General features: G+C 37.6%; 1 protein-coding gene across 2 annotated transcripts in view; it reads left to right on the top strand.

Annotated features, from left to right (window-relative positions):
* The window catches only part of FCHO2 (FCH and mu domain containing endocytic adaptor 2), a 138,797-nt gene that overhangs the window by 20,067 nt on the left and 100,226 nt on the right, over positions 1-18,504 (top strand). For both annotated transcript variants that reach the window (XM_055112318.2, XM_063604202.1), the window contains exons 3-5: positions 13,655-13,729; positions 14,705-14,846; positions 14,939-15,091. In XM_055112318.2, coding sequence (XP_054968293.1) covers positions 13,655-13,729; positions 14,705-14,846; positions 14,939-15,091 — 370 coding nt within the window. The remainder of the gene's footprint in view (positions 1-13,654; positions 13,730-14,704; positions 14,847-14,938; positions 15,092-18,504) is intronic.

Raw genomic sequence — 18,504 nt, 5'->3', positions numbered from 1 at the left:
TTATATCCCTGCGCCATCATGTTCGGCTGATTTTTGTATTTTTCTTTTTTTTTTGAGACAGAGTCTCGCTCTGTTACCCAGCCCAGGCTGGAGTGCAGAGGTGTGATCATGGCTAACTGCAACCTCCCTGTCCTAAGTTGAAGCAATTCTTGTGCCTCAGCCTCTTGAGTAGCTGGGACCACAGGCATGCACCACCATGCCTGGCTAATTTTTGTATTTTTTATAGAGACGGGGTTTTGCCATGTCGGCCAGGCTGGTCTGGAACTCCTGACCTCAGGTGATCCGCCCATCTCGGCCTCCCAGCGTGTTGGGATTACAGGCATGAGCCACTGTGCCTGGCCAGGCTCATTTCATTTTAGTGCTGAATAATATTTTGTTGTCTGGATGTACTACATTTTATCCACTGACTTACTCAGGGACATCTTGGTTGCTTCCAAGTTTTGGCAATTATGAATACAGCTGCAGTAAACATCTGTGTGCAGGTTTTCGTGTGAACATAAGTTTTAATTTAATTAATTAAATTAAATTTTAAATACCAAGGAACGCAGTTACTTGATTATATGGAAAGAATATGTTTAATTTTGTAAGAAACCCATCTTCCAAAGTGACAATACCATTTTGCATTTTAACTAGCAATGAATTAGAGTTCTTATTGCCCCACATCCTTGCCAGCATTTGGAGTGGTCAGTATTCTAGATTTTGGCTGTTCCAATAAGTATATAGTGGTATCTTATCATTGTTTTAATTAGCATTTTCCTGATGACATATGATGTGGAGCATCTTTGCTTTTAATTTTTTTTTGTAGAGGCAAGGTCTTGCTATGTTTCCCAGGCTAGTCTCGAACTCCTGGCCTCAAGTGATCCTCCTTGCCCAGCCTTGCAAAGTGCTGAGATTATAGGTGTGAGCCACTGCACCTGGCTTTTTTGTTGTTGTCAAGATGTGGTCTCAGCATGTTGCCCAGGCTGGTCTTGAACTCCTGGTCTCAAGCAGTCCTCCCGCCACAGTCTCCCAAAGCTCTGCGATTACAGGAGGGAACCAGCACACCTTTCCTCCATCTTTTCATATGCTTATTTGCCAGCTGTGTATCTTCTTTAGTGAGGTATCTGTTAAGGTCTTTGGCCCATTTTTGTTTGTAATATGGTTATTTGCGTTCTTACTATTTTTTAAAAAATTTTTTTATTATACTTTAAGCCCTGGGATATATGTGCGAACGTGCAGGGTTGTTACATAGGTATACATGTGCCATGGTGGTTTGCTGCACCCATCAACCTGTCATCCACATTAGGTCTTTCTCCTAATGCTATCCCTCCCCCAGCCCCCAACCCCCAAACAGGCCCTGGTGTGTGATGTTCCCCTCCCTGTGTCCATGTGTTCTCATTGTTCAACTCCCACTAATGAGTGAGGACATGTGATGTTTGGTTTTCTGTTCTTGTGTTTGCTGAGAATGATACTTTCCAGCTTCAACCATACCCCTGCAAAGGACATGAACTCATGCTTTTTTATGGCTGCATAGATTCCATGGTGTATATGTGCCACATTTTCTTTATCCAGTCTGTCATTGATGTGTATTTGGGTTGGTTCCAAGTCTTTGCTATTGTGAACAGTGCTGCAATAAACATGTGTGCATGTGTCTTTATAGTAGAATGATTTATAATCCTTTGGGTATATAGCCAGTAATGGGATTGCTGGGTCAAATGATATTTCTGGTTCTAGATCCTTGAGGAATTGCCACACTGTCTTCCACAATGGTTGAACTAATTTACACTCCCACCAACAGTGTAAAAGCATTCCTGTTTCTCCACATTCTCTCCAGCATCTGTTGTTTCCTGACTTTTTAATGATGGGCATTCTGACTGTCATGAGATGGTATCTCATTGTGGTTTTGATTGGCATTTCTCTAATGACCAGTGATGATGAGCATTTTTTCATATGTTCGTTGGCTGCATAAATGTCTTCTTTTGAGAAGTGTCTGTTCATATACTTTGCCCACTTTTTGATGGGGTTGTTTTTTTTCTTGTAAATTTAAGTTCTTTGTGGATTCTGGATATTAGCCCTTTGTCAGATGGATAGGTTGTAAAAATTTTCTCCCATTCTGTAGGTTGCCTGTTCACTCTGATGATAGTTTCTTTTGCTGTGCAGAAGCTCTTTAGTTTAATTAGATCCCATTTGTTAATTCTGGCTTTTGTTACCATTGCTTGTGGTGTTTTAGTCATGAAGTCTTTGCCTATGCCTATGTTCTGAATGAAATTGCTTAGGTTTTCTTGTAGGGTTTTTATGGTTTTAGGTCTTACGTTGAAGTGTTTAGCCCATCTTGAGTTAATTTTTTGTATAAGGTGTAAGGAAGGGGTCCAGTTTCAGTTTTCTGCATATGGTTAGCCAGTTTTCCCAACACCATTTATTAAATAGGGAATCTTTTCCCATTGCTTGTTTTTGTCAGGTTTGTCAAAGATCAGATGGTTGTAGATTTGTGGTGTTATTTTTGAGGACTCTCTTCTGTTCCATTGGTCTATATCTCTGTTTTGGTACCAGTACCATGCTGTTTTGGTTACTGAAGCGTTGTAGTATAGTTTGAAGTGATGCCTCCAGCTTTGTTCTTTTTGCCTAGGATTGTCTTGGCTATACAGGCTCTTTTTTGGTTCCATATGAAATTCAAAGTAGTTTTTTCTAATTCTGTGAAGAAAGTCAGTGATTGCTTGATGAGGATAGCATTGAATCTATAAATTACTTTGGGCAGTATGGCCATTTTCACAATATGATTCTTCGTATGCATGAGCATGGAATGTTTTTCCATTTGTTTGTGTCCTCTGTTATTTCCCTTAGCAGTGGTTCATAGTTCTCCTTGAAGAGGTTCTTCACATCTCTTGTAAGTTGTATTTCTAGGTATTTTATTCTTTTTGTGGCAATTGTGAATGGGAGTTCACTCATGATTTAGCTCTCTGTTTGTCTATTATTGGTGTATAGGAATGCTTGTGATTTTTGCACATTGATTTTATATCCTGAGAATTTACTGAAGTTGCTTACCAGCTTAAGGAGATTTTGGGCTGAGACGATGGGGTTTTCTAAATATACAATCATGTCATCTTCAAACAGAGACAATTTGACATCCCCTTTTCCTATTTGAATACCCTTTATTTTTTTCTCTTTCCTGATTGCCCTGGCTAGAACTTCCAATACTTTGTTGAATAAGAGTGGTGAGAGAGGGCATCCTTGTTTTGTGATGGATTTCAAAGGGAATGCTTCCAGTTATTGCCCATTCAGTATGATATTGGCTGTGGGTTTGTCATAAATAGCTCTTATTGTTTTGAGATACGTTCCACCAATACCTAGTTTATTGAGCGTTTTTTGCGTGAAGTGGTGCTGAATTTTGTTGAAGGCCTTTTCTGCATGTATTGAGATAATCATGTGGTTTTTGTCATTGATTCTGTTTATGTGATGGATTACATTTATTGATTTGCGTATGTTGAACCAGCCTTGCATCCCAGGGATGAAGCTGAGTTGATAGTGGTGGATAAGCTTTTTGATGTGTTGCTGGATTCGGTTTGCCAGTATTTTATTGAGGATTTTCGCACTGATGTTCATCAGGGATATTGGCCTGAAATTTTCTTTTTTGTGTGTGTGTCTTTGCCAGGTTTTGGTATTAGGATGATGCTGGCCTCATAAAATGAGTTAAGGAGGAGTCCCTCTTTTTCTATTGTTTGGAATAGTTTCAGAATGAATGGTACCAGCTCCTCTTTGTAACTCTGGTAGAATTTGGCTGTGAATCCGTCTGGTCCTGAGCTGTTTTTGGTTGGTAGGCTATTAATTACTGCCTCAATTTCAGAGCTTGTTATTGATCTGTCCAGGGATTCTACTTCTTCCTGGTTTAGACTTGGGAGGGTGTATGTGTCCAGGAATTTTTCAATTTCTAATAGATTTTCTAGTTTATTTGCATAGTGGTGTTTCTAGTATTCTCTGATGGTAGTTTGTAATTCTGTTGGATCAGTGGTGATATCCCCTTTATCATTTTTTATTGTGTCTATTTGATTCTTCTCTCTTTTCTTGTTTGTTATTCTGGCTAGCGGTCTATCTATTTTGTTGATCTTTTCAAAAAACCAGCTCCTGGATTCATTGATTTTTTTGAACGCTGTTTCATGTCTCTATCTCCTTCAGTTCTGCTCTGATCTTAGTTATTTCTTGTCTTCTGCTAGCTTTTGAATTTGTTTGCTCTTGCTTCTCTAGTTCTTTTAATTGTGATGTTAGGGTGTCAATTTTAGATCTTTCCTGCTTTCTCTTATGGGCATTTAGTGCTATAAATTTCCCTCTAAACAGTGTTTCAGCTGCGTCCCAGAGATTCTGGTATGTTGTGTCTTTGTTCTCATTGGTTTCAAAGAACTTACTTATTTCTGCCTTAATTTCGTTATTTACCCAGTAGTCATTCAGGAGCAGGTTGTTCAGTTTCCATGTAGTTGTGCAGTTTTCAGTGAGTTTCTTAATCCTGAGTTCTAATTTGGTTGCACTGTGGTCTGAGAAGACTGTTTGTTATGATTTCCGTTCTTTTGCATTTGCTGAGGAGTGTTTTACTTCCAATTATGTGGTCAGTTTTAGAATAAGTGTGATGTGGTGCTGAGAAGAATGTATATTCTGTTGATTTTGCGGGGAGGGTTCTGTAGATGTCTATTAGGTCTGCTTGGTCCAGAGCTGAGTTCAATTCCTGAATATCTTTGTTAATTTCCTCTCTTGTTTACCTGTCTAATATTGACAGCGGGGTGTTAAAGTCTCCCACTATTATTGTGTGGGAGTCTAATTCTTTTTGTAGGTCTCAAAGAACTTGCTTTATGAATCTGGGTGCTCCTGTATTAGGTGCATATATATTTAGGATAGTTAGCTCATCTGGATGCATTGATACCTTTACTGTTATGTAATGGCCTTTGTCTCTTTTGATCTTTCTTGATTTAAAGTCTGTTTTATCGAAGACTAGGATTGCAACCCCTGCTTTTTTTTGCTTTCCATTTGCTTGGTAAATATTCCTCCATCCCTTTATTTTGTGCTTATGTGTGTCTTTGCATGAGAGATGGGTGTCCTGAATACAGCACACCAGTGAGTCTTGACTCTTCATCCAATTTGCGAGTCTTTGTCTTTTAATTGGGGCATTTAGCCTGTTTACATTTAAGGTTAATATTGTTATGTGTGAATTTGCTCCTGTCATTATGATGCTAGCTGGTTATTTTGCCCATTAGTTTGTACAGTTTCTTCATAATGTCGGTGGTCTTTACAATTTGGTATGTTTTTGCAGTTGCTGGTGTTGGTTGTTTCTTTCCATGTTTAGTGTTTCCTTCAGGAGCTCTTGTAAGGCTGGCCTGGTGGTGATGAAATCTCTCAGCATTTGCTTGTCTGTAAAGGATTTTATTTCTCCTTTGTTTATGAAGCTTTGTTTGGCTAGACATGAAATTCTGGGTTGAAAAGTCTTCTCTTTAAGAATGTTGAAAATTGGCCCCCACTCTCTTCTGGCTTGTAGGGTTTCTGCAGAGATATCCACTGTTAGTCTGATAGGCTTCCCTTTGTGGGTAACCCGACCTTTCTCTCTGGCTGCCCTTAACATTTTTTCCTTCATTTCAACCTTTTGAATCTGACAATTATGTGTCTTGGTGTCTTGGGGTTGCTCTTCTCGAGGAGTATCTTTGTGGTGTTCTCTGTATTTCCTGAATTTGAATGTTGGCCTGTCTTGCTAGGTTGGGGAAGTTCTCCTGGATGATATCCTGAAGAGTGTTTTCCAACTTGGTTCCATTCTCCCCATCACTTTCAGGTACACCAATCAAATGTAGGTTTCGTGGTTTCACGTAGTCCCATATTTCTTGGAGGCTTTGTTTGTTCCTTTTTATTCTTTTTTTTCTAATTCTTGTCTTCATGCTTTATTTCATTAAGTTGATCTTCAGTCTATGATATCCTTTCTTCCACTTGATCGATTTGGCTATTGATACTTGTGTATGCTTCACAAAGTTCTCATGCTGTGTTTTTCATCTCCATCAGGTCATCTATGTTCTTCTCTAAACTGGTTATTCTAGTTAGCAATTTGTCTAACCTTTTTTCAAGGTACTTAGCTTCCTTGCATTTGGTTAGAACATGCTCCTTTAGCTTAGGGGAGTTTGTTATTACCCACCTTCTGAAGCCTACTTCTGTCAGTTTGTCAAACTCATTCTCCATCCAGTTTTGTTCTCTTGCTGGTGAGGAGTTGTGGTCCTTTGTGCTTGAAACCCAGGGCCCTGGTGGTGTAGGCACCCGAGGGAATCTCCTGGTCTGCGGGTTGCAAAGACTGTGGGAAAAGCCTAGTATCTGGGCTGGAATGCACCATTCCTCACAGCACAGTCCCTCATGGCTTCCCTTGGCTACGGGAGAGAGTTCCCCGACCCCTTGTGCTTCCTGGATAGGGTGATGCCCCGTCCTGCTTCTGCTCGCTCTCTGTGGGCTGCACCCACTGTCTAACCAGCCCCAGTGAGATGAGCCGGGTACCTCAGTTGGAAATGCTGAAATCACCTGCCTTCTGCATTGATCTCACTGGGAGCTGCAGACTGGAGCTGTTCCTATATTCAGCCATCTTGCCAGCTGCCCCCTTATTGGGTTTTAAGAGTTCTTTATATATTTTGGATAATGGTCTTTTATCAGATGTGTCATTTGCAAATATTTTCTCACAGTCTGGTTTGTTTTCTCATTCTTTTGAATTTGTCTTTCAAAGAACAAAAGTATTTAATTTTAAGAAAGTCCAACATATCCATTATTTATTTTATGGCTTTTGGGTTTGGAATACCTTTAGGTATTGGAATGCCTTTAGATATTGTGCCTAAAAAGTCATCACCATAGCCAAGGTCTGGTGTATTGGAGTGCCTTTAGATATTGGAATGCGTTTAGATACTGTTCTAAAAAGTCGTCACCATACCCAATGTTGTCTAGGTTTTCTCCTATGTTATCTTCTAGGGGTTTTGTAGTTTTATGTTTTACATTTAGGTCTGTAATACATTTTGAGTTAATTTTTGTGAAGGGTGTAAGGTCTGTGTCTGGATTCATTCTTTTTTTTTTTGTATATAGGTGTCCAGTTGTTCCAGTACCATTTATTGAAAATACTATCTTTGTTCCATTGTATTGCATTTGCTCCTTTTTTTTTCAGACAGAGTCTCTCTCTGTCGCCGAGGCTGGAGTGCAGTGGCGCGATCTCTGCTCACCGCAAGCTCCGCTTCCCGGGTTCATGCCATTTTCCTGCCTCAGCCTCCCGAGTAGCTGGGACTACAGGCACCCGCCACCACACCCGGCTAATTTTTGTATTTTTAGTAGAGACGGGGTTTCATCATGTTAGCCAGGATGGTCTCGATCTCTTGACCTCAGGTGATCTGCCAGCCTCGGCCTCCCAAAGTGCTGGGATTACAGGTGTGAGCCACCATGCCCGGCCTTTTTAAAATACTTTTAAGTTCCGGGATACATGTGCAGAATGTGCAGGTTTGTTCCATAGGTATACATGTGCCGTGGTGGTTTGCTGCACCCATCAACCTGTCATCTACATATCTACATTAGGTATTTCTCCTAATGCTATCCCTCCCCTAGCTTTATTTTTTTATTTTTATTTATTTATTTTTTTTGAGACAGTGTCTTGTTCTGTCACCCAGGCTGGAGTGCAGTGCAGCCTCCACCTCTTGGGCTCAATCAATTCTTCTGCCTCAGCCTACTGAATAGTTGGGACTATACATATGTGGCACCATGCCCAGTGTCTTTCAAAGTGACAATACTTTTTTTTTTTTTTGTAGAGACAAGGTTTCACCATGTTGCCTAGACTGGTCTCAAACTCCTGTGCTCAAATGATCTGCCCACCTCTGCATCCCAAAGTGCCGGGATTTTACAAGCATGAGCCACTGTGCCCCACCTGATTTATTGTAGCTTCATAATAAGTCTTGAAGTTGGGTAGTATCAGTCTTCCAACTTTGTTCTGCTCCTTCAGTATTTTTTTGGCTCTTCTAGATCTTTTGCTGTTTTCGGTTTTTTTACTATTACCAAGTAATGTTGCCTTGAATAGTTTTGCACATATGTCCTGGTATGCATATATATATACATTTATATTGGGTATATACTCTGGAGTAGAATTGTGAGGCCATAAGGTATACGTGTGTTCAACTCGAGTGACTAATAGCAAAGAATTTTCCAAGGTGGTTGTATCAGTTTACACCACCTTCCATCCTTATTTGAGAGTTCCAGTTGCTTTATGTTCTCATCAATTCTTGGTATCGTCAGTCTTTTAATTTTAGCTTGATAATAGTAGTATCTATCTTATTGTGACCTTAATTTGCATTTCTCTGGTGAATAATGGGATGATGTGTTTTTCTTTTTCTCTCCTCACAACTTGTCATTTATGTGAATTATTGAAATTTGTGTGTTAAATCAACTTCCCATTCTTGGTCTAAACACAATTTGGTGGGAATGTAGTTGATCATTTTATGTGTTAGTGGATCAATTTGCTGCTATTTTATATGCAATTTTTACATCTATACTTGTGAGTGAGATTGGCCTGAACATTTTCTTTCTCTAAGTGTACTTGTTAGGTTTTGGTATCAAAGTTTGTTGGCTTCATAAAATGAATTGGGGAGTATATCCTATTGTTGTATTTTCTGGAATAATTTTTGAAAGATTATTGTTTTTTCCTTATGTGCTTAATAGAATTTTCTGGTAAAGCCATCTGGGCTTGGAACTGTCTTTGTAGGAAGGTTTTAAATTACATATTTAATTTCTTTAATCATTATAGGACCATTCACATTTTTTAGTTCTGTGAGTTTGAAAAGTTATGTTTTTCTATGAATGTCTTAATTTTATCCACACTTTAAGGTTTGTTACAAAAATTTATTATTATTATTATTATTATTATTATTATTATTATTATTATTATTATTTTTGAGACAGGGTCTCACTGTCATCCAGGCTGCAGCCTTGACCTCCTGGTCTCAAATGATCCTCCCACCCCAGCCTCCCAAGTAGCTGGGGCTATAGGGATGCACCACCATGCCCAGCTAATTTTTGTATTTTTTTTTGTAGAGATGAGGGTTCACCAGGTTGCCCAGGCTGGTCTCAAACACCAGAGCTCAAGCGATCCTTCTGCCTCGGCCTCCCAAAGAGTCGGGATTACAGGCATGAGCTATTGCACCTGTCCTGATTTCTATATGTTACACTTGGTTGATATGCCTTTTGAGTCTCTTAATCTATAGCCACCCACCTCCTTACCTTTTGTTGTTGAAGAAACCAGAGTATTTGTTCTAATAGGGCCCCATATCCTGGAATATGCTAATTGCATATGCATAGTTTATTAAATATCTTCCTTTATCCCTGAATTTCTTAAAAATTGTCATTTAAATCTAGCAGCATGATCAAATTCTATTCAGTACTTTTTTTTTTTTTGGACTGAGTCTCACTCTGTCACCCAGGCTGGAGTACAGTGGCATGATCTTGACTCACTGCAACCTCCACCTCCCAGGTTCAAGTGATTCTCCTTCCTCTGCCTCCCCGAGTAGCTGGGATTGCAGGTGCATGCCCCCACGCCCATCTAATTTTTGTATTTTTAGTAGAGGCAGGGTTTCACCATGTTGGCCAGGCTGATCTTGGACTCCTGACCTCAGGTGATCCACCCACCTCGGCCTCCCAAAGTGCTGGGATTACAGACATGAGCCACCACGCCCGCCTCTATTCAGTATTTTGGAAAGAATACTTCTTAGGTGGTGGTGTGTACTTCCACCAGAGGCATATATTATCCAAATATAACTGTTTCATTATGTTAGTGGCCATTGGTGATAATCACCTAGATCTGTTATTTTATTAAGGATTTGCTTTCATTTATATTTTTGCTGGGTGTGGAATTCCAGTTGGTAGATTTTTTTAATTAATTTTTTTTGAAGATTGTTCCATTATCTATAGTTGAGATGTTAGCTATCAGTCTAGTTATTGGTTCTTTGAAGGTAACATTTGGTGGTGGGAAGAGTTTGGTTGCTTTCAAGATTTATTTTGTTCTTTCTCTTTTTAATTTTCAGCGGTTTTTACTCTAATGTGACTAGAACCAGATGTAATTGTTTTTAAACAATTTATCCTCTTAAAGTTTGTTGGGCTGCTTGGATCTGTGGTTAATATCTTTTATCAGTTTTGGAAAATTCCCCATTATTATTTCTTCAAATATTTTCTCTAACTCATTCTTTCTCTTTACTCATTTATCTGACTTTTCTTGCTTTGTCCTTTACATCTCTTCTCTGTTTTTCATTCTTTTTTGTCTTTCTGAACTTCAATGTTGGATAAATTATTCTCATCTATCTTTTAATTAACTAGATCTCTTTATTTTTTAAATTTTCCTTTTTTTTCCCCATCTCCTTTTTATGGTATAAATCTCAATATAGTATATCTAATCAGCTGCTAAACCCCATCCAAGGAGATATTAATTTTGGTTGTTGTATTTTCTAGATCTGTAATTTGCATTTTTTTTTCTTTTTTGCAAATTTGGTGTGCTTTCCTCCACTTCTTAAAATGACCAGCTCTCTACTGAAATTCTTCTTTTGGAGTCTCTACTTGAAGGGCGTGGGATTTTTCTCTGCTTTCTACCTTTAGTGGACCTGAACTCTTTTACTTTTGGCTCCCTTAACCTGTGAGGCTGAGAAAAGCTCTGTTTCACTTCTCAACTGATCAGCTACCTCTTCTGGATACCCCCAAGGAAGAAGCTGCCCCACATACCTGACTGACTTGTCTGGATGCCCTTCTCTTGGATCTTGATTCTTAACTGCCCCTTAAGTTTTCTAATGCTTTTCAGTTACCTTGCCCCCACCCTCAACTTACCATGTTTTCTAAATTTTCCTCAGTGAGAAAAGTTTTTGTGTCAATAATCTTATTCACTATTACAGGTTAAGTATCCCTTATTTGAAATGCTTGGGACCAGAAGTCTTTTAGAATTAGGATTTTTTTCAGATTTTGGAGTATTTGCATATACATAGCAAGAAATCTTGAGGGTGAGACCCAAGTCTAAACTTGAAATTTGTTTATGTTTTATACACACCATATACTCATAGCCTGAAGGTAATTTTTTACAATATTTTAACTATTTTTCTTTTTCTTTCTTTTTTTTTCTTTTTTTTTTTTTTGAGACGGAGTTTCGCTCTGTCGCCCAGCTGGAGTGCAGTGGCACTGTCTCGGCTCACTGCAACCTCTGCCTCCCGGGTTCACACCATTCTGCCTCAGCCTCCCGAGTAGCTGGGATTACAGGTGTGTGTCACCAAGCCCAGCTAATTTTTTTGTATTTTTAGTAGAGACGGGGTTTCACCGTGTTAGCCAGGATGGTCTCAATCTCCTGACCTCGTGATCCACCTGCCTCGGCCTCCCAAAGTGCTGGGATTACCGGCGTGAGCCACCGTGCCCGGCCTATTTTAACTATTTTTCTACATGAAACAAAGTTTTGACTGAATTTTGACCCATGACCTGTCATGAGGTCAGGTGTGGAATTTTCTGCTTTTGGCATCATGTTGGTCCTCAAAAAATATATAGATTTTGGAGCATTTCTGATATTTTGATTAGGGATGTTTGTTTGTTTATTTATTTATTTGAGAGAGAGTTTCGCTCTTGTTGCCCAGGCTGGAGTGCGGTGGCATGATCTTGGCTCACTGCAGCCTCCGCCTCCCGGATTCAAGCGATTCTCCTGCCTCAGCCTCCCGAGTAGCTGGGATTATAGGCACCCACCACCATGCCCAGCTAATTTTTGTATTTTTAGTACAGATGGGGTTTCACCATGTTAGCCAGGCTGGTCTTGAACTCCTGACCTCAGGTGATCTGCCAGCCTCAGCCTCCCAAAGTGCTGGGATTACAGGCGTGAGCCACCATGCCTGGCTGATTAGGGATGTTTAATCTGTACTGGAAATTGAACTTCTTTACCTTGCTGTTAAACTCACACATTGATATACTAATATTAACTTTTTTGGGTGAACAAAGTATTACTCTTGTAGTAATAGTATTTTAAAATGACAGAAGAGCTTAAAGGAGCAGGAAAGAGTCACAGTACTATCAGTGAGAGGCAGTTACTGTTAATATTTCCTTTTTGTTAGAGAGCTGGTTTTTGTGCAAATTTGGTTGGGAAAGAGTTTGGAGATTAGTTTAGATATTCTGAGTTTGAGGTGGTTCACATATCTTAATTATGTTTGGGGCAGTTAGATATTGAACAGGTGGGTCAGTGCAAGAGTAGTGTGAAGATCTGGATTTAGACATTAGAAGCAGAAAGTTGGTTGGACCAATCAAAGTAAATGGAGAGATGATGGTGGTTGTAGAATGTTCCCCTATTAAGGGTAGCACACATTGAGAAGAGCCAGGCAAAAGGTAAAACTGTAAGTTTTGTAGTGTTAAGAAGGCCAAACAGGCTGGGCGCAGTGGCTCATGCCTGTAATCCCAGCACTTTGGGAGGCTGAGTGGGGCGGATCACAAGGTCAGGAGTTTGAGACCAGCCTGACCAATATGGTGAAATCCTGTCTCTACTAAAAATACAAAAATTAGCTGGGTGTGGTGGCGGGTGCCTGTAGTCCCAGCTACTCGGGAGGCTGAGGCAGGAGAATCGCTTGAATCTGGGAGGCGGAGGTTGCAGTGAGCCAAGATCGCACCACTGTACTCCAGCCTGGGTGACAGAGCCATATTCCGTCTCAAAAAAAGAAGGCCATACAAAATGTGTATTCTGTATTTATAGGTTACATGTCTGTAGGATAATTTGTGTCTTTTAGAATTCTATATTTAATGGCTGTGGATGTTTTTTACGGAATAAAATCTCATATGCTAAACAGTAGTTATATAAAACACAGTTTTCTAGTGTGAAATATTTGCTAATATTTTAGATCTGATCACAAAATAAATTAAGCCATGAATGAAGTTCAGGATTTCAGACTTGATGATATATTTAGTTTTGTGCAAATGACCGTCATTAATCTCTTGTTCTATTAAATGTGCATCACAGTGTTGAAGAATAATAAAACTAAGTACAACAAAGAACTATTAAATACAAATGACACACTTATCACAGTGAATCAGCTTACAGAGACAGAGAGAATACAAGAAGTAGCACTCATGTATTTCCTGTTCAGATAAGCATTGGTACTAAAGATAAAAAGAGTTGTGATGCCATTAAAATTTTTTCTGTGGCTGAGCGTAGTGGCTCATGCCTATGATCTCAGCACTTTGGGAGGCCTAGGTGGGAGGATTGCTTGAGCCCTGGAATTCCAGATCAGCCTGGGCAACATAGCAAGGCCCCATCTCTACAAAAAAATACAAAACTTAGCTGGGTGTTGTGGGGCATGCTTGTAGTGTGAGCTACTCAGGAGGCTGAGGTGGGAGGATTGCTTAAGCCTAGGAGGTCAAAGCTGCAGTGAGCTATGATCATACCACTGTACTCCAGCCTGGGTGACAGAGCAAGACTCTGTCTCAAAAAAAATTTGTGTGTGTGATATAAATTATTTTAGTTCTATACCAGAAAGGACATTTGAAGATAGGCCGGAAATTCATGACTACATATATGTACTTATTTTTAACATGTAATTTTTGAGGTATCTTTTTGTTTTGCACTTTTAATTGTATTTTGATAACTTTGCTGTTTTTGGTCACTAAATAAGAAGTATTATGATGTGGATATTTGATTTAACAGAGCTACCATAGAGGAGGCATACTCCAGGTCAATGACAAAACTAGCAAAATCTGCAAGCAATTATTCACAACTTGGGTGAGTTAATTTCTTCCTCTTTTTCAATGTTTATGTAGGCAAAGTTCTTAAGGATTCTAGGTTCCTTTTGAGGACATAACAGTTCAAAAGCATAGTAAAATATATGCTTATTTAAAAGTATCTGTAAATATTAATATATTCTTCACTTGATAGAAAATATAATTGAACTTGCTGAATCAGTCAATGCAGTCAAAACTAAATGAAATTTATTTTTTCCCTTTTTAAAAACTAGTCATTCAATAGTGTTTGAGATTATAAATGTTATCTTATGCACATGCAATGTATTTATTCTAGTTGTCTGTAAGTTCCTATTTAAATTCTGTTGTAGTTTAACAGTGATCTTTAAAAACTCACTTAAGATAAACTTTATTGAAATGATTAAGATGCATTAAAAATGTCTCCTGTGATTTTATAGACTGTCATTAATCTTCCTTTTAAAAATTTGTATTAAAAATGTGTTCCTTGAAAAATGAAAATAATGAAAAGAATACATTTAAAATGAGATGTGCTCATTGCCATAACAATTATGGAAAGAATAATTATCTAAAAATTGGGCTTTTGCATGTTTAAATTCACAGAAACTTTATTTTTGATGAAGCATTTTAAATGGAATACTTGTTTTAAATTGAAGTTTGATAATAGTTAATTTTTAACAATAGACAGTGATAGAAAGGCTTCTGATACAAGTATAAATACTAAATCAATTCAGAAATTAATATAATTAAGAGGGTTAAGACTTGTGATAATGTAATTAACCCATTTCTATATTCCTGAGGTCCAAAAATATTTTAAATAACCAATGACAAAAAAAATTCAAGGTCAGTCTGTCAATCATTTTATTCATTATTTTAATTTCATCTTTTGCCTAAATAAAGTTGCCATATATACCACTATTATTTCCACTGGTTCCTTGTTAGAACCTTAATTTTCTTTTTTACTTTTAATAAGTTATTCCCATATTTTTTATTTTCTTAGAACATTTGCACCAGTATGGGATGTATTCAAAACATCTACAGAGAAATTAGCAAATTGTCACTTGGATCTTGTTAGAAAATTACAAGAATTAATAAAGGAAGTTCAGAAGTATGGAGAAGAACAAGTAAAGTCTCATAAAAAGGTATCAGTTTTTTTCTTGTTAAATAATTGATTGGTCAGATATTGAATACTTTATAGTTCAGTCATTTTGATGGATCATTTCATACTAAACAGACTAAAGAAGAAGTTGCAGGAACTCTGGAAGCTGTCCAAACCATTCAGAGCATAACTCAGGCCCTCCAGAAATCCAAGGAAAATTACAATGCCAAGTGTGTAGAACAGGAGCGTTTGAAAAAGGAAGGAGCTACACAAAGAGAAATAGAAAAGGTAATCATAATAAAAATTACATATCTGTGGTTTCAAAGCACCTTGACATACAAAATTGCGTTTAATATTTAGATCAAACTGAAAATTATCTCATTTTAAAGATGAAGACACTGTGCCTTACAGTCCTAGTGATTACCCAAGTAAAACACAGGAGATTTGTAAAGTATGTTATCTGTGGTAAATAGGTTAGCAAGCACTAAAAAACAATGATTGATTTGAGACGGAGTTTTGCTCTTGTTGCCTAGGCTGGAGTGCAGTGGCGCGATCTTGGCTCACTGCAGCCTCTGCCTTCTGGGTTGAAGTGATTCTCCTGCCTCAGCCTCCCAAATAGCTGGGATTACAGGCGCATGACACCACATCCGGCTAATTTTGTATTTTTAGTAGAGATGGGGTTTCGCCATGTTGGTCAGGTTGGTCTCGAACTCCTGACCTCAGGTGATCCGCCCACCTTGGCCTCCCCAAGTGCTGGGATTACAGGCATGAGCCACCACACCCAACCAAAAAACAATGATTTTTTAAATGTCAGTGACACATTTTCAGGATATTTTTGTAGTAACATAATTGAGGTAATTACTTTGTGTAAAATTTAACCATGAGGTAAAATTGTTTTGAAACAAGATTTTGGTATATTTAGAAAGATACAGGTACTTGCACATAAGCTTTAAATGTGTGTTGTGGTGATTTATTGCTGACTTTGAGCACATTTATGTAGCATTGTGGTAAACCACAACCTTTTCTTCCATTTATGTTTTAATGGAAAGTAGCTTTTTTTTTCTCCTTTTAAAACAGTTTAACCATTTACTTATTTGATGTGGTATATCTCACTTAAGAATGAGCCATGTGGAGTGATAATTTTGAAAGCTTTGTAAAATGTTTGAAATATCCAGTAAAAAAGGAAACCAAATTGTACCAATTGTATGATTATGACTATAAAACAGCTGTGTATTTATATACTTTTACATGTTTAAATGCACAGATACTTTATTTTTGATGAAGCATATTAAACGGAATACTAGTTTTACATTGAAGTTTGATAAGAGTTAATTTTTAACAACAGATGGTGATAGAAAGTCTTCTGTTACAAGTCTGAATAACCAAATCAACTCAGAAATTAATATCATATAATTAAATAAGAGGGGCTGTTACAAGACTTGTGATAATGTAATTAATCCATTTCTATATACCTGAGGTCCAAAATATTTTAAACAACTAACCAATGAAATATGATCTATGACTATACATGGGCAAAAAACTAGAAGAGAATGTGGAAAAATGAAAATAGGTGATTTAGAATTTGGAGCAATAAGGCACATAATCTCAGGACCTTCTGGGGACTGTGTCACAGATGAAAAAAAATGAATTTGGAGCAATATATTGTGTTTGTATAATAAATAAAAATTGGATTTGTATAATAAAAATTGGGAGGGGCCAAAATGAGACACAGTAAATTCATGGTTTGAAAACACCCTCTGCTTCAGACATAGCAATTATGAATAAAATATAAAAAGGGAAAACGAAATAACAGGGTCCAAAAAGAATAATATTTTATCTCTGTGGGCCAGAATAGAACAGAAATCCAAAATGGCACGTAGAGATTGATTATGCAAGCTGTTGAACTCAAAAGTCCTAAAGTAGGCAGTGGAATTTGGCTCTTACGTGGCAAAAGGGACTAAAAGCTCCCCTCTTAGGATGAGGTACAAAGAGCCTGGCTCATTGCCTGAAACTATAGATAGGGAGAAAAGAAGGCTCTTGGGTTGCTGACAAGAACTAAAGCCTTATTGAAAGTTGGGGATTTAGGGACACAGATACAGAGACACAATCCTGACTTGAAATCAAGCCAAGGAATCATTTCATGACTATTTTGGCCATATCTACAATATTCTTGTGGGGAAGTAATTAAAAATTACTTTCATAAGACTGAAATGAAATTGGGGCCTTGGAGGGGTGGCAGGAGATAACCTGAAAACTACTTGGGGATGGGTGAGCATAAAGTATAAAGTATAACACAATTCTAGGAGTTACCATTTATGTTTTATTCTATGAATGTTCAGCAGTACTGATGAAAGGAGAGAGAGAAGAAGAGAAAAGAGGGCAAAAAAAAAAAAAAAAAAAAAACTCCTATTCTGAATGAGCAAACAACCAAAATTGTAGCACACACCTAAGAAATCTAATACTAGAACAACCAATAAATTCAATAATTGGAATAAGAATTTACTCCAGATGAAATTTAAATTTATAAAAAATGAACAAAAACGATGTGTCGTGAGGATGTTCAAATAAATAAACATAAACTTACATTAAAGAAGATTAAGAAATTAAACGTAATGAAACAAGATCTACTAGATAGAAAAAACAGCTAATTAGAAAACTTGGAAATGAAAAATATGGTTATTGAACTTTTTAAAAAGCAATAGAGAAAAGAAACTTTAGACTTGATATAGTCAAAGAATGAGTTTTGAAGATAGTATGGAGGGACCTTACCCAGAACATAGTAGGAGTAGCAAACGTTACCAACATTCATCTAATACTAATTTCAGAAGGAAAAAATGGAGGAAATGGAAGGACAAGTAATATTTGAAGAGTTAACAGCTCAAAATGTTTCAGAATTGAAGAAATTCAAGAGCCCTCATATCGAAAGTACATGATAGGTATTAAGCAGGTTAAATAAATTCAGACCTAGACCCCAGAGAAAAAGAAAATGGGTATTTTTTTTTCCTCATATGAAATCAGAATGCATTTTCAATTGATGGTATTGTATAGTCATGGTTGGTAAGATAGCTTTTATGGTGTAGTTGAATTGCCTGTGCAAACTTCGTTGCATGATTGGACAGCTACAATGCTTTGATATTTCAGTTAACAGACCTTTTAAGGACCATTTGAGGAAGTAATGGCTTTGATTATTTTCTGAAAATCTTTTAGTGATACCTTTTGGTAAGATCAAGTGCTTGGAAGAAAACCTGAAGATAATAATGGAGCACTTTAAAGAAATGGTCTGTCAACTGACAAAAACAAGCAATGGGGAAAGGATTCCCTATTCAATAAATGGTTCTGGGATAACTGGCTAGCCATATGCAGAAAATTGAAACTGGACCCCTTTTTTACACCATATACAAAAATCATCTCCAGATGGATTAAAGACTTAAATGTAAAACCCGAAACTATAAAAACTCTGGAAGACAACCGAGGCAATACCATTCTGGACATAGGAATGGGCAAAGATTTCATGACAAAGACACCAAAAGCAATTGCAACAAAAACAAAAATTGACAAATAGGATCTAATTAAACGTAATGGTTTCTGCACAGCAAAAGAAACTATCAAAAGAGTAGACAGACAACCTGTAGAATGGGAGAAAATGTTTGCAAACTATGCATCTGACAAAGGTCTGACATCCAGCATCTATAAGGAACTTA

The sequence above is a fragment of the Pan paniscus genome, chromosome 4 (genome assembly GCF_029289425.2).
Source record: "Pan paniscus chromosome 4, NHGRI_mPanPan1-v2.0_pri, whole genome shotgun sequence".
Taxonomy (NCBI): Eukaryota; Metazoa; Chordata; class Mammalia; order Primates; family Hominidae; genus Pan; species Pan paniscus.
The sequence above is the reverse complement of the archived record's forward strand: the minus strand, read 5'-3'. Positions and strand labels throughout refer to the sequence as shown.